Source organism: Nerophis ophidion, linkage group LG17 (assembly GCF_033978795.1).
Source record: "Nerophis ophidion isolate RoL-2023_Sa linkage group LG17, RoL_Noph_v1.0, whole genome shotgun sequence".
Taxonomy (NCBI): Eukaryota; Metazoa; Chordata; class Actinopteri; order Syngnathiformes; family Syngnathidae; genus Nerophis; species Nerophis ophidion.
Genome location: NC_084627.1, coordinates 5,660,167 through 5,674,310, shown reverse-complemented (window position 1 = coordinate 5,674,310; position 14,144 = coordinate 5,660,167). Strand labels below are relative to the sequence as shown.

Below are 14,144 nucleotides of genomic sequence, written 5' to 3'. Positions count from 1 at the left end.
CAGCAGCGTAGAGATGTCCCCAACCGATACAGGCGAGCGGTCCATCCTGGGTCTCGACTCTGGACAGCCAGTACTTCATCCATGGTCATCGGACCGGACCCCCTCCACAAGGGAGGGGGGACATAGGAGAAAGAAAAGAAGCGGCAGATCAACTGGTCTAAAAAGGAGGTCTATTTAAAGGCTAGAGTATACAGATGAGTTTTAAGGTGAGACTTAAATGTTTCTACTGAGGTGGCATCTCGAACTGTTACCGGGAGGGCATTCCAGAGTACTGGAGCCCGAACGGAAAACGCTCTATAGCCCGCAGACTTTTTTTGGGCTCTGGGAATCACTAATAAGCCGGAGTCTTTTGAACGCAGATTTCTTGCCGGGACATACGGTACAATACAATCGGCAAGATAGGATGGAGCTAGACCGTGTAGTATTTTATACGTAAGTAGTAAAACCTTAAAGTCACATCTTAAGTGCACAGGAAGCCAGTGCAGGTGAGCCAGTACAGGCGTAATGTGATCAAACTTTCTTGTTCTTGTCAAAAGTCTAGCAGCCGCATTTTGTACCAACTGTCATCTTTTAATGCTAGACATGGGGAGACCCGAAAATAATACGTTACAGTAATCGAGACGAGACGTAACAAACGCATGGATAATGATCTCGGCGTCTTTAGTGGACAAAATGGAGCGAATTTTAGCGATATTACGGAGATTTATATAGCGCTTTTCTCAAATGACTCAAAGCGCTTTACATTGTGAAACCCAATATCGAAGTTACATTATTATTATTTTTTCTAAACCAGTGTGGGTGGCACTGGGAGCAAGCGGGTAAAGTGCCTTGCCCAAGGACACAACGGCAGTAACTCGGATGGCGGAAGCGGGGATCGAACCTGCAACCCTGAAGTTGCTGGCAGGGCCGCTCTACCAACTGAACTATACCGTGTTAATTCAACGACTATATAGATTGGCATCAGTTGATATCGGAATCAGTAATTAAGAGTTGGACAATATCGGAATATCGGCAAAAAAGCCATTATCGGACATCTCTTTTAAAAATGTTTTTAACAAAAGTGCAAATGAATATACAGCTTCACCACTTTAGTCACGCTGCTGCTCACTGCTCCCCTCACCTCTCAGGGGGTGAACAAGGGGATGGATCAAATGCAGAGGACAAATTTCACCACACTTAGTGTGTGTGTGTGTGTGTGTGTGTGTGTGTGTGTGTGTGTGTGTGTGTGTGTGTGTGTGTGTCCAATCCAATCCAATCCACTTTATTTATATAGCACATTTAAACAACAATAACGTTTCAAAAGTGCTGCACAGCCATGTTAAAAACAATATTAAAAAAAAAAACAACAATATTATGCTTCACCAATGACTGAATAGAAACAAAAAATAAATAGATATAAAACCAATAAAAACAATATAAAAACAAATATGATTAAAAACTATTTTAAAGGGTAAAATCAATTATCCATCCATCCATCCATTTTCCACCGCTTATTCCCTTTCGGGGTCGCTGGCGCCTATCTCAGCTACAATCGGGCGGAAGGCGGGGTACACCCTGGACAAGTCGCCGCCTCATCGCAGGGCCAACACAGATAGACAGACAACATACACACTCACATTCACACACTAGGGACCATTTAGTGTTGCCAATCAACCTATCCCCAGGTGCATGTTTTTGGAAGTGGGAGGAAGCCGGAGTACCCGGAGGGAACCCACGCAGTCACGGGGAGAACATGCAAACTCCACACAGAAAGATCCCGAGCCTGGATTTGAACCCAGGACTGCAGGACCTTTGTATTGTGAGGCAGACGCACTAACCCCTCTGCCACCTTGAAGCCCTAGCATACATCTAATTACAATTATTAAACTACATCTCTAATAAATAAACACATTCCTTGATTATTGTGTTAGAAATCAATTAAAACAGTAAAATAGAAATCAAAGTGTATAAAAAACACAGAGGACAACAGAGGACAGAGGACCACACAACTCACGTAGTGTTAAAAGCCAAAGAATAAAAGTGGGTCTTAAGACGAGACTTAAAACACTCCACTGTGGAAGCAGTTTGAACATGGAGGGGCAGAGTGTTCCAGAGCTTAGGGCCGACCACAGAGAAGGACCTGTCTCCCCTGGTCTTAAGTCTGGTCTTGGGCACCACGTGCTGGAGCTGGCTCTCGGACCTCAGAGCGCGCGCAGGAATGTAAATTTGGATGAGGTCCGAGATATATTGAGGTGCCAGTCCATGTAAAGATTTAAAAACAAACAACAATGTTTTAAAATCAGTTCCAAAATGAACAGGGAGCCAGTGCAAACTCTGAAGAATTGGGGTTATATGCTGGTGTTTCCTGGCCCCTGTTAAAAGTCCTGCTGCCGCGTTCTGGACTAACTGCAACCGGGAGAGAGCTTTTGGCTAATGCCAGCATAAAGTGCATTGCAGTAGTCCAGGCCACTTGAAATAAAAGCATGCACGACTTCTTCAAAAAGGTTAAAAGATAAAAACGGTTTAACCTTTACTAAAAGACGAAGGTGATAAAAACACGATTTTAAAACGCCATTGACTTTTCTAGTTTAAAATCGCTGTCTATAGTGACGCCAAGGCTGGTACAATCATTGGGAGTTTAACTTTATGTAAACCACAAGAAAGTCTTTTACATTTAAAAAAAAAAAGTTAAAAGTTAAAGTACCAATGATAGTCACACACACTATTATTCTCTGCATTTAACCCATCACCCTTGATCACCCCCTGGGAGGTGAGGGGAGCAGTGAGCAGCAGCGACGACTGCGCCCAGGAATCATTATTGGTGATTTAACCCCCAATTCCGACTCTTGATGCTGAGTGCCGAGCAGGGAGGTAATGGCTCCCATTTCTATAGTCTTTGGTATCAGTCGGCCGGGGTTTGAACTCACGGACCTACCCATCTCAGGGCGGACACTCTAAGCCAGGGGTCGGGAACCTTTTTGACTGAGAGAGCCATGAAAGCCAAATATTTTAAAATGTATTTCCGTAAGAGCCATATAACATTTTTCAACACTGAATACAACTAAATGTGTGCATTTTTAAGTATGACCAACATTTGTAGAGTACAATAAGTCTCTTATTCTTTTTAACAACATTGTTATTATAAAAGTTAACCAATAATACATACAATACTTCTTACTATTAATGCGACATCTTGAACAGGTGCGGTAGAAAACGGATGGTTGGATTAAAATGCATGAGAATGTTTTATCATTTGAACGTTATTTTTGATACTGTGATTACCAGCGGAATTATTCATTACTTATCGTGTTAAGCAATGTCAGCTAAGATTTATCTGAATCTGGCTCTAGAGCCATAAGTTCCCTACCCCTGGTTTAAGCATTAGACACCTTTTTACCTGCACCCTGCCTCCCGCTGTTCCCCACATCCTCAAAGCAATTACCTACTGACTGCCACCTACTGATATGGAAGAGTATTACACGGTTACTCGGCACAGCTCGGTTGGTAGAGTGGCCGTCCTAGCAACCTGAGGGTTCCAGGTTCGAGTCCCGCTTCCGCCATCCTAGTCACTGCCGTTGTGTCCTTGGGCAAGACACTTTACCCACCTGCTCCCAGTGCCACCCACACTGGTTTAAATGTAACTTAGATATTGGGTTTCACTATGTAAAGCGCTTTGAGTCACTAGAGAAAAGCGCTATATAAATATAATTATCTGAGAGCCATATGTAGTCATCAAAAGAGCCACATCTGTCTCTAGAGCCATAGGTTCCCTACCCCTGGTTTAAGCATTAGACACCTTTTTACCTGCACCCTGCCTCCCGCTGTTCCCCACATCCTCAAAGCAATTAGCTACTGACTGCCACCTACTGATATGGAAGAGTATTACACGGTTACTCGGCATAGCTCGGTTGGTAGAGTGGCCGTGCTAGCAACCTGAGGGTTCCAGGTTCGAGTCCCGCTTCCGCCATCCTAGTCACTGCCGTTGTGTCCTTGGGCAAGACACTTTACCCACCTGCCCCCAGTGCCGCCCACACCGGTTTAAATGTAACTTAGATATTGGGTGTCACTTTGTAAAGCGCTTTGAGTCACTAGAGAAAAGCGCTATATAAATATAATTATCTGAGAGCCATATGTAGTCATCAAAAGAGCCACATCTGGCTCTAGAGCCATAGGTTCCCTACCCCTGGTTTAAGCCTTAGACACATTTTTACCTGCACCCTGCCTCCCGCTGTTTCCCACATCTTCAAAGCAATTAGCTACTGACTGCCACCTACTGATATGGAAGAGTATTACACGGTTACTCGGCATAGCTCGGTTGGTAGAGTGGCCGTGCTAGCAACCTGAGGGTTCCAGGTTCGAGTCCCGCTTCCGCCATCCTAGTCACTGCCGTCGTGTCCTTGGGCAAGACACTTTACCCACCTGCTCCCAGTGCCGCCCACACTGGTTTAAATGTAACTTAGATATTGGGTGTCACTTTTTAAAAGCGCTTTGAGTCACTAGAGAAAAGCGCTATATAAATATAATTATCTGAGAGCCATATGTAGTCATCAAAAGAGCCACATCTGGCTCTAGAGCCATAGGTTCCCTACCACTAGGCCACTGAGTAAGTAAAGACCCCTTTCATGCACCCTATAGTGAATACACCTGCTCATCATCAGTGTGCCTTATAATCCAGTCCGGAAAATACGGTACATTCCAATACAAACATTTTGTGGTGAAATAGGTCACCGCTGTTTCTCTGACCGTCTGAGCTTCCCTGCGCGTCGTCTCATCAAGCCCCTCCTCCTCGTCGTCCTCGTAGGCCGGCGCCGCTGAGCCGTCATCCTCGCTGGCGCGCCTGACTCTCTCGTAGCCCTGCAAGACCCACAATCACTACTCTGTGGAACTCGGCACGGCGGGGCCGCCACAACCGGACTTACTCTGCGCCTGCGCAGGCCTTTGCCTCCACGGTGCATCCAGTACAAGAAAAGAGGCTTGCCTAAGAGCAGGACGGGAGCGGACAGCAGCGCGATCACCAGTAGGAACATTTGGAGACCCGTCTGTGAAGGAAATACAGCAAAAAGAGCACTGAAATAAAATAGCAGCGCTTCACTTTCATCTGTTTATTTGTGGCGGCACGCCATGATTGTTACATTGTAGAGATATACAATCAATCAATCAATCAATCAATGTTTACTTATATAGCCCTAAATCACTAGTGTCTCAAAGGGCTGCACAAACCACCACGACATCCTCGGTAGGCCCACATAAGGGCAAGGAAAACTCACACCCAGTGGGACGTCGGTGACAATAATGACTATGAGAACCTTGGAGAGGAGGAAAGCAATGGATGTCGAGCGGGTCTAACATGATACTGTGAAAGTTCAATCCACAATGGATCCAACACAGTCGCGAGAGTCCAGTCCAAAGCGGATCCAACACAGCAGCGAGAGTCCCGTTCACAGCGGAGCCAGCAGGAAACCATCCCAAGCGGAGGCGGATCAGCAGCGCAGAGATGTGCCCAGCCGATACACAGGCAAGCAGTACATGGCCACCGGATCGGACCGGACCCCCTCCACAAGGGAGAGTGGGACATAGAAGAAAAAGAAAAGAAACGGCAGATCAACTGGTCTAAAAAGGGAGTCCATTTAAAGGCTAGAGTATACAAATGAGTTTTAAGGTGAGACTTAAATGCTTCTACTGATACAATGAAATCATGGGAATGTAGACTAAAAAGTCAGAATGCCATCCATCCAGGTACTCTACCAGGGCCACCAGGAGAGCACACATCATCATAAAGGACAGTACACCCCCCCCCAGCACAGTCTCAACAGCCTCCTACAGACGATACAGGAGCCTGAAATCCAGGACTACAAGACTGACAAACAGTTTCTACCCACATGCCATCAGGCGTGTGAATGCTAACTTGTGAATGCTAGCTCTCCAGCCCCCCGTTTTTACTTTTGTCTTTTTGAACAAAAGACAGCTACCTTGACCACCCTCGAACTGTGAACCATCACTGTAGACACTTTTCACCTTTGATCACATCAATCAATCAATCAATGTTTATTTATATAGCCCCAAATCACAAATGTCTCAAAGGACTGCACAAATCATTACGACTACAACATCCTCGGAAGAACCCACAAAAGGGCAAGGAAAACTCACACCCAGTGGGCAGGGAGAATTCACATCCAGTGGGACGCCAGTGACAATGCTGACTATGAGAAACCTTGGAGAGGACCTCAGATGTGGGCAACCCCCCCCTCTCTAGGGGACCGAAAGCAATGGATGTCGAGCGGGTCTAACATGATACTGTAAAAGTTCAATCCATAGTGGCTCCAACACAGCCGCGAGAGTTCAGTTCAAGCGGATGCAAGACAGCAGCGAGAGTCCCGTCCACAGGAAACCATCTCAAGCGGATCAGCAGCGTAGAGACGTCCCCAACCGATACAGGCGAGCGGTCCATCCTGGGTCTCGACTCTGGACAGCCAGTACTTCATCCATGGTCATCGGACCGGACCCCCTCCACAAGGGAGGGGGGGATATAGGAGAAAGAAAAGAAGCGGCAGATCAACTGGTCTAAAAAGGAGGTCTATTTAAAGGCTAGAGTATACAGATGAGTTTTAAGGTGAGACTTAAATGCTTCTACTGAGGTGGCATCTCGAACTGTTACCGGGAGGGCATTCCAGAGTACTGGAGCCCGAACGGAAAACGCTCTATAGCCCGCAGACTTTTTTTGGGCTCTAGGAATCACTAATAAGCCGGAGTCCTTTGAACGCAGATTTCTTGCCGGGACATATGGTACAATACAATCGGCAAGATAGGATGGAGCTAGACCGTGTAGTATTTTATACGTAAGTAGTAAAACCTTAAAGTCACATCTTAAGTGCACAGGAAGCCAGTGCAGGTGAGCCAGTACAGGCGTAATGTGATCAAACTTTCTTGTTCTTGTCAAAAGTCTAGCAGCCGCATTTTGTACCAACTGTAATCTTTTAATGCTAGACATGGGGAGACCCGAAAATAATATGTTACAGTAATCGAGACGAGACGTAACAAACGCATGGATAATGATCTCGGCGTCTTTAGTGGACAAAATGGAGCGAATTTTAGCGATATTACGGAGATGAAAGACACTTCAACTGCTGCTGCGACCCCGAGGTCACCTCCATATTTATTCTGTTGCTTGTCAATCAGAATGTGCAATAATGTTATGTTACTTACCGTGCCTTGTACATACAGTTTTATTTTTTTATTTTATTTAATTTTTAGCTAAGTACCGTGTGACTTGTTGAAGGGTGGACTAGCAAAATAACATTTTCATTGTACTACACACTTTCTGTTTAAAAGCCGACTGAAACCTAGTACCAACTCCGTCACGTCCGTTGTGTCCTGAGCAACACTTCACCCTTGCTCCTGATGGATGCTGGTTGGCGCCTTGCATGGCAGCTCCCTCCATCAGTGTGTGAATGTGTGTGTGAATGGGTAAATGTGGAAGTAGTGTCAAAGCGCTTTGAGTACCTTGAAGGTAGAAAAGCGCTATACAAGTACAACCCATTTATTTATTTATTCAAATGAAATCTTCTTATTTAAACGGGGATAGCAGGTCCATTCTATGTGTCATACTTGATCATTTCGCGATATTTCCATATTTTTGTTGAAAGGATTTAGTAGAGAACATCCACGATAAAGTTCGCAACTGTCGGTGTTAAGAGAAAAGCCTAGCCTGTACCGGAAGTCGCAGACGATGACGTCGCAAGTTTGGGGGCTCCTCACATATTCCATCCATCCATCTTCTCCCGCTTATCCGAGGTCGGGTCGCGGGGGCAGCAGCCTAAGCAGGGAAACCCAGACTTCCCTCTCCCCAGCCACTTCATCTAGCTCTTCCCGGGGGATCCCGAGGCGTTCCCAGGCCAGCCGGGAGACATAGTCTTCCCAACGTGATCCGGTTGGACGTGCCCTAAACACCTCCCTAGGGAGGCGTTCGGGTGGCATCCTGACCAGATGCCCGAACCACCTCATCTGGCTCCTCTCTATGTGGAGGAGCAGCGGCTTTACTTTGAGTTCCTCCCGGATGTGTACCTATGATGAAAATTACAGACCTCGGTCATCATTTTAAATGGGAGAACTTGCACAATCGGTGGCTGACTAAAATACCTTTTTGCCCCACTGTATTATTACTACTGACTTTGCCACAGATGGGAGAGTCTGGCCTCAATCAATCAATCAATCAATGTTTATTTATATAGCCCCAAATCACAAATGTCTCAAAGGACTGCACAAATCATTACGACTACAACATCCTCGGAAGAACCCACAAAAGGGGCAAGGAAAACCCACACCCAGTGGGCAGGGAGAATTCACATCCAGTGGGACGCCAGTGACAATGCTGACTATGAGAAACCTTGGAGAGGACCTCAGATGTGGGCAACCCCCCCTCTCTAGGGGCCTCAGATGCTCTGCAGCTAAGATGTGTCCATGGACCACGTTCTCCACAAAGGTGAAATCCACCAGGTTGGTGCCATCGCTAGAGAACATATAACATGAAACAAAACATAAGACAAATCTTCCATCCATCTTCTTCTGCTTGTCCGAGGTCGGGTCGCGGGGGCAATAACCTAAGCAGGGAAACCCAGACTTCCCTTTCCCCAGCCACTTCGTCTAGCTCTTCCCGGGGGATCCCGAGGCGTTCCCAGGCCAGCCGGGAGACATAGTCTTCCCAACGTGTCCTGGGTCTTCCCCGTGGCCTCCTACCGGTCGGACGTGCCCGAAAAACCTCCCTAGGGAGGCGTTCGGGTGGCATCCTGACCAGATGCCCGAACCACCTCATCTGGCTCCTCTCGATGTGGAGGAGCAGCGGCTTTACTTTGAGTTCCTCCCGGATGACAGAGCTTCTCACCCTATCTCTAAGGGAGAGACCTGGAAACTCATTTGGGCCGCTTGTACCCGTGATCTTATCCTTTCGGTCATGACCCAAAGCTCATGACCATAGGTGAGGATGGGAACGTAGATAGACCGGTAAATTGAGAGCTTTGCCTTAACATATTCACATTGTTTTTAATGGGGGCCTCCAACAAAAAGTGCTATTCGGACCAGAGAAAACGACAATTTCCCCATTAATTTGAGCGAGGATGAAAGATTCGTGTTTGAGGATATTAATAGCGACGGACTAGAAAGAAAAAAAAAACCGCGATAGCATTGGGATGTATTGCGATGTTTTTAGACACATTTACTAGGATAATTCTGGGAGATCCCTTATCTTTCTATTGTGTTGCTAGTGTTTTAGTGAGTTAAATAGTACCCGATAGTCGGAGGTGTGTATCCACGGGTGTGTTGACGCCAGTGTCTCAGGGAAGTCGACGGCAGCTTCATGGACGACACTTTTCTCCGGTAAGAAGCGACTTTTTAACCACAATTTTCTCCCCGAAACCTGCTGGTTGACATGTGGTCTGGATCCATGTCTGCTTGACCGCTCTGATCCATAGTCAATTTTCACCTCCGGGAATTTTAAACAAGGAAACACCGTGTGTTTGTGTGGCTAAAGGCTAAAGCTTCCCAACTCCATCTTTCTACTGTGACTTCTCCATTATTAATTGAACAAATTGCAAAAGATTCAGCAACACAGATGTCCAAAATACTGTGTAATTATGCCGTTAAAGCAGACGACTTTTAGCTGTGTGTGTGTGCGTAGCGCTCATATTTCCTAAAAACGCGTGACGTCTTGCGTACGTGTCATCATTACGCGACGTTTTCAAGACGAAACTCCCGGGAAATTTAAAATTGTAATTTAGTAAACTAAAAAGGCCGTATTGGCATGTGTTGCAATGTTAATATTTCATCATTGATATATAAACTATCAGACTGCGTGGTCGCCAGTAGTGGCTTTCAGTAGGCCTTTAACTGTGCATATAACAATAAACAATCTTGAATCTTAAACCCATCCATCTATTGTCCCTTTTGGGGTCGCTGGAGCCTATCTCAGCTGCTTTCGGGCGGAAGGCGGTGTACACCCTGGACAAGTCACCACCTCATCACAGCGAAAAGTCAGAATGTAACAAAAAAAAAAAAACTACTAATGTTTTTATTAGAGATGTCTGATAATATCAGACTGCTGATATTATCGGCCGATAAATGCTTTAAAATGTAACATCAGAAATTATCGGTATCAAAAAGTAAAATGTATGACTTTAAATAGACTCCTTTTTAGACCAGTTGATCTGCCGTTTCTTTTCTTTTTCTCCTATGTCCCACTCTCCCTTGTGGAGGGGGTCCGGTCCGATCCGGTGGCCATGTACTGCTTGCCTGTGTATCGGCTGGGGACATCTCTGCGCTGCTGATCCGCCTCCGCTTGGGATGGTTTCCTGCTGGCTCCGCTGTGAACGGGACTCTCGCTGCTGTGTTGGATCCGCTTTGGACTGGACTCTCGCGACTGTGTTGGATCCATTATGGATTGAACTTTCCCAGTATCATGTTAGACCCGCTCGACATCCATTGCTTTCCTCCTCTCCAAGGTTCTCATAGTCATCATTGTCACCGATGTCCCACTGGGTGTGAGTTTTCCTTGCCCTTATGTGGGCCTACCGAGGATGTCGTAGTGGTTTGTGCAGCCCTTTGAGACACTAGTGATTTAGGGCTATATAAGTAAACATTGATTGATTGATTGATTGACTTTTTAAAACGCCGCTGTACGGAGTGGTACATGGACGTAGGGAGAAGTACAGAGCATTTGCGTCTCCCAGTCATACTTGCCAACATTGACGTCACTTGCGTGATGCAAGCAGAGAAATGTTTTGCCGCTTTTTCCTCCATTCCTTGCTCTCTCTCTCATTGTGTGTCTCTCTCCTTCCCTCCCCCGGCGCCGCTGTAACAGTCCGGGCCGGGGAGACGAGGGCCCGGTAGCTTCCGAAGCACTCCGCCAAAGGACCGAGCGACAATACAAAACTGTGGTGCACTGGACCCCAGCGCTGATACTCCGACAGAGAGTCGCTGGGCGAATCGGACGTGTGACACGTTAGTCATGATGTTAGCCCGTTCGGGGCTAATTGTGCTATCGTAACTGTAAACTCTATAGCGTGCTCATAAGCACATTCTAGCAGCCGACATGGCGACACACAACCTTCCCCGGGGCTACCGCGCATGCTCGTCACTACTGTTGCATGCTGGGTAGTGTAGTTCTTATATTCCCTAGCTCATAACATCACAGTTAGTATGTGTATACATTGTTGCTGACTGGAGAAGTCGAATTGTTATTGTTATTACCAATGACTAATTTATTTACTTAATTCTCATTTTGTTCATTTATATTTTGATTTTTGATTTTAAATAGAAACATTTAAAAATACTTTTTTAAGAAACCTTTTCTTGCGGCCCAGCCTCACCCAGACTCTGCATCCAGTGGACCCCAGGGAAATTGAGTTTGAGACACCTGATCAACAGCTTTTCACACACACACAAGTGAATGCAAGGCATACTTGGTCAACAGCCATACAGGTCACACTGAGGGTGGCCGTATAAACAACTTTAACACTGTTACAAATATGCGCCACACTGTCAACCCACACCAAACAAGAATGACAAACACATTTCAGGAGAACATCTGTACCGTAACACAACATAAAAATACTCAGAACCCCTTGCAGTACTAACTCTTCCGGGACACTACAATATATACCCCCCGCTGCCCCTCCCACCACCTCAACCTCCTCATGCTTTCTCAGGGAGAGCATGTCCCAAATTCAAAGCTGCTGTTGTGAGGCATGTTAAAAAAAAATAATGCACTTTATGACTTCAATAATAAATATGGCAGTGCCATGTTGGCATTTTTTTCCATAACTTGAGTTGATTTATTTTGGAAAACCTTGTTGCATTGTTTAATGCATCCAGCGGGGCATCACAACAAAATTAGGCATAATAATGTGTTCATTCCACGACTTAATATATCGGTATCGGTGATTGGGAGTTGGACAATATCGGAAAAAAAGCCATTATCGGACATCTCTATCAAATACCCTTTTTTACTTCACGCTGCTACCTCGTTCATCTGCATCCCTAAAACCACAACAGCCGTTTGACAACGCTTAACAAATCCAAATGAGCTATTCCGCCCGCTAACAGCCAAAGACTTAAACGAAGATAAAATGACAGCACGCGGACGAAGCAGAAACAAGGAAATCACAAGGCCCTCAGCACATTCCGTCACGTATTGTGCGTACTGGACCTGCTTTGCATAATATACGTGACCGCTCCTTTTAGAGGCGGCATAAGTGACGTTGACTGTGGTACTCCTGAATAAATAGAGGGACGCGGGAGCTCTACCTAAGAGCGTAGGGCGAGACTGTGACTAAGTGTGCAGCTCCATGCGTTCTCCTCATGAGCTAAATTGAACTCTGTCTCTGCATGATTCCTTGCTTCTTGTCTGTTTAATAAATGTCATCAGTGTTGGGACCTGACAATCCCTGATGAGAAAAAGGCTATAGAAGGTTAATAACCAGGCTGGCAATACCTGTCCCGGGTACAGGGGAGTGATGTCCTTGCCCTGCATGACGAACATGTTAATGAAGTGGATGAGGATGCTTGGAACGCTGCTGGAGTCGCGCACGCTGAAGGCCAGCCACTTGTAGAGGATCATGAAGACCAGGTAGCCAAAGAGACAGAGCAGGAAGAGCAGCTCGGGCAGAAAGAGCAGATAAACATCATATTTCTGTCGGAAGTGTCTGGGAGGGCAAACCAGAGGGCACGGATTAGCTAAGCAATTCGCAAAAATCCATCGATAAAGTTCTTCGCCGCAGTGACTCACAAGTGATTGAAGACGCTCAGAACCACGCCGAAGGTCATGTGGATGACGCCAACGACCACCGACATCTTCATCTTGTACGAGTTGAGGAAGGACAGCCGGTTGACCGCCATGCTCCAAATCTGCGGCAAAAACAAGAAAAAAACACTGAGAGTAATGCAAGACGCGGTTTGGACGGGGGCGCCTTTAACGGTTTTACTCACAGGATCGATGCCAAACGGGTACGGGCCCACAAACACGCCGCTCACGTTGGGGTCTAAGGTTAGCAACGCATTTGTTCGAAGCGTTTTGTTCCTAGGAAGGGACAACACAGGTTACGCCAATTTGATAACTTGCTGTGCTTAAGAGACAAACAACTTACACTGCAAAAAGTCAGTGTTCAAAAACAAGAAAAAGAATACAAAAATTAGGGGTATTTTATTTGAACTACCGTATTTCCTTTAATTGCTGCCGGGTATATAGTATGCGCCTGCCTAGAATTTCCACCGGGTCAAACTCGTCACGTCATGAGTGACACTTTACCTGTCATCATTTTCAAAATGGAAGAAGAGGCTGATTTCAATAATTTGAAATCGCGTAAAGGGAAGAAGATTAAGAGCTATTCAGTAGGATTTAAGGTCCAAGCCAGGGGTCGGGAACCTTTTTGGCTGAGAGAGCCAAGAAGCCAAATATTTTCAAATATATTTCCATAAGAGCCACATAATATTTTTTTTACACTGATCACAACTAATCACGTGCATTTTTAAGTAAAACCAACATTTGTAGAGTATAATAATTCTTATTCTCTGTAATAACATTTTTATTCTGAAGCTAACTGTGGAGGGGGGTGTGGCCTGCGGGCCTGCAGCGAAGCGGGGAGTGCCAGGACCGGCCTTGAAATCAGCGACAGGTGCGTAGATGGCCCACCTGGGCCTTGTTATCTAATCACCTGTCGCTATGTTATAAGCAGCAGCCAGGAGGAGAGACGGGGCTGGGGCTGGAGCCAGAGTGCGATCGAGAACGAAAGAGAAAAACACAATTGCTGGAAAGCAACTGAGAGACTTATTGAAAAATAAAACAATATTGTAACCCTGAAACAGGCTCTCATGTCGGTGCTTGGTGGTCTGAAGAACCCCCAGGAGGGCAAGCCCCACACTAATCAATAATAGATAAATAACTTTTTACCAACTTCTTGAACAGGTGCGGTAGAAAACGGATGGATGGATTAAAATGCACAAGAATATTTTTAACACTGTGATTACAAGTGGAATTATTTATTACTTAGCGTGTTAAGCAGTCTCAGCTCGGATTTATCTGAGAGCCAGATGCAGTCATCGAAAGAGTCACAGGTTCCCTACCTCTGGTCCAAGCTATCGAATATGCTAAAAAGAACAGTAAGCAGCTATATTTTATT

General features: G+C 45.8%; 1 protein-coding gene across 2 annotated transcripts in view; it reads right to left on the bottom strand.

Moving 5' to 3' along the window:
- Positions 1-14,144, bottom strand: part of LOC133535842 (V-type proton ATPase 116 kDa subunit a 2-like) — a 54,368-nt gene that overhangs the window by 9,550 nt on the left and 30,674 nt on the right. For both annotated transcript variants that reach the window (XM_061875818.1, XM_061875817.1), the window contains exons 13-17: positions 12,955-13,045; positions 12,755-12,873; positions 12,461-12,671; positions 4,899-5,018; positions 4,723-4,833 (exon numbers count right to left, since the gene is read on the bottom strand). In XM_061875818.1, coding sequence (XP_061731802.1) covers positions 4,723-4,833; positions 4,899-5,018; positions 12,461-12,671; positions 12,755-12,873; positions 12,955-13,045 — 652 coding nt within the window. The remainder of the gene's footprint in view (positions 1-4,722; positions 4,834-4,898; positions 5,019-12,460; positions 12,672-12,754; positions 12,874-12,954; positions 13,046-14,144) is intronic.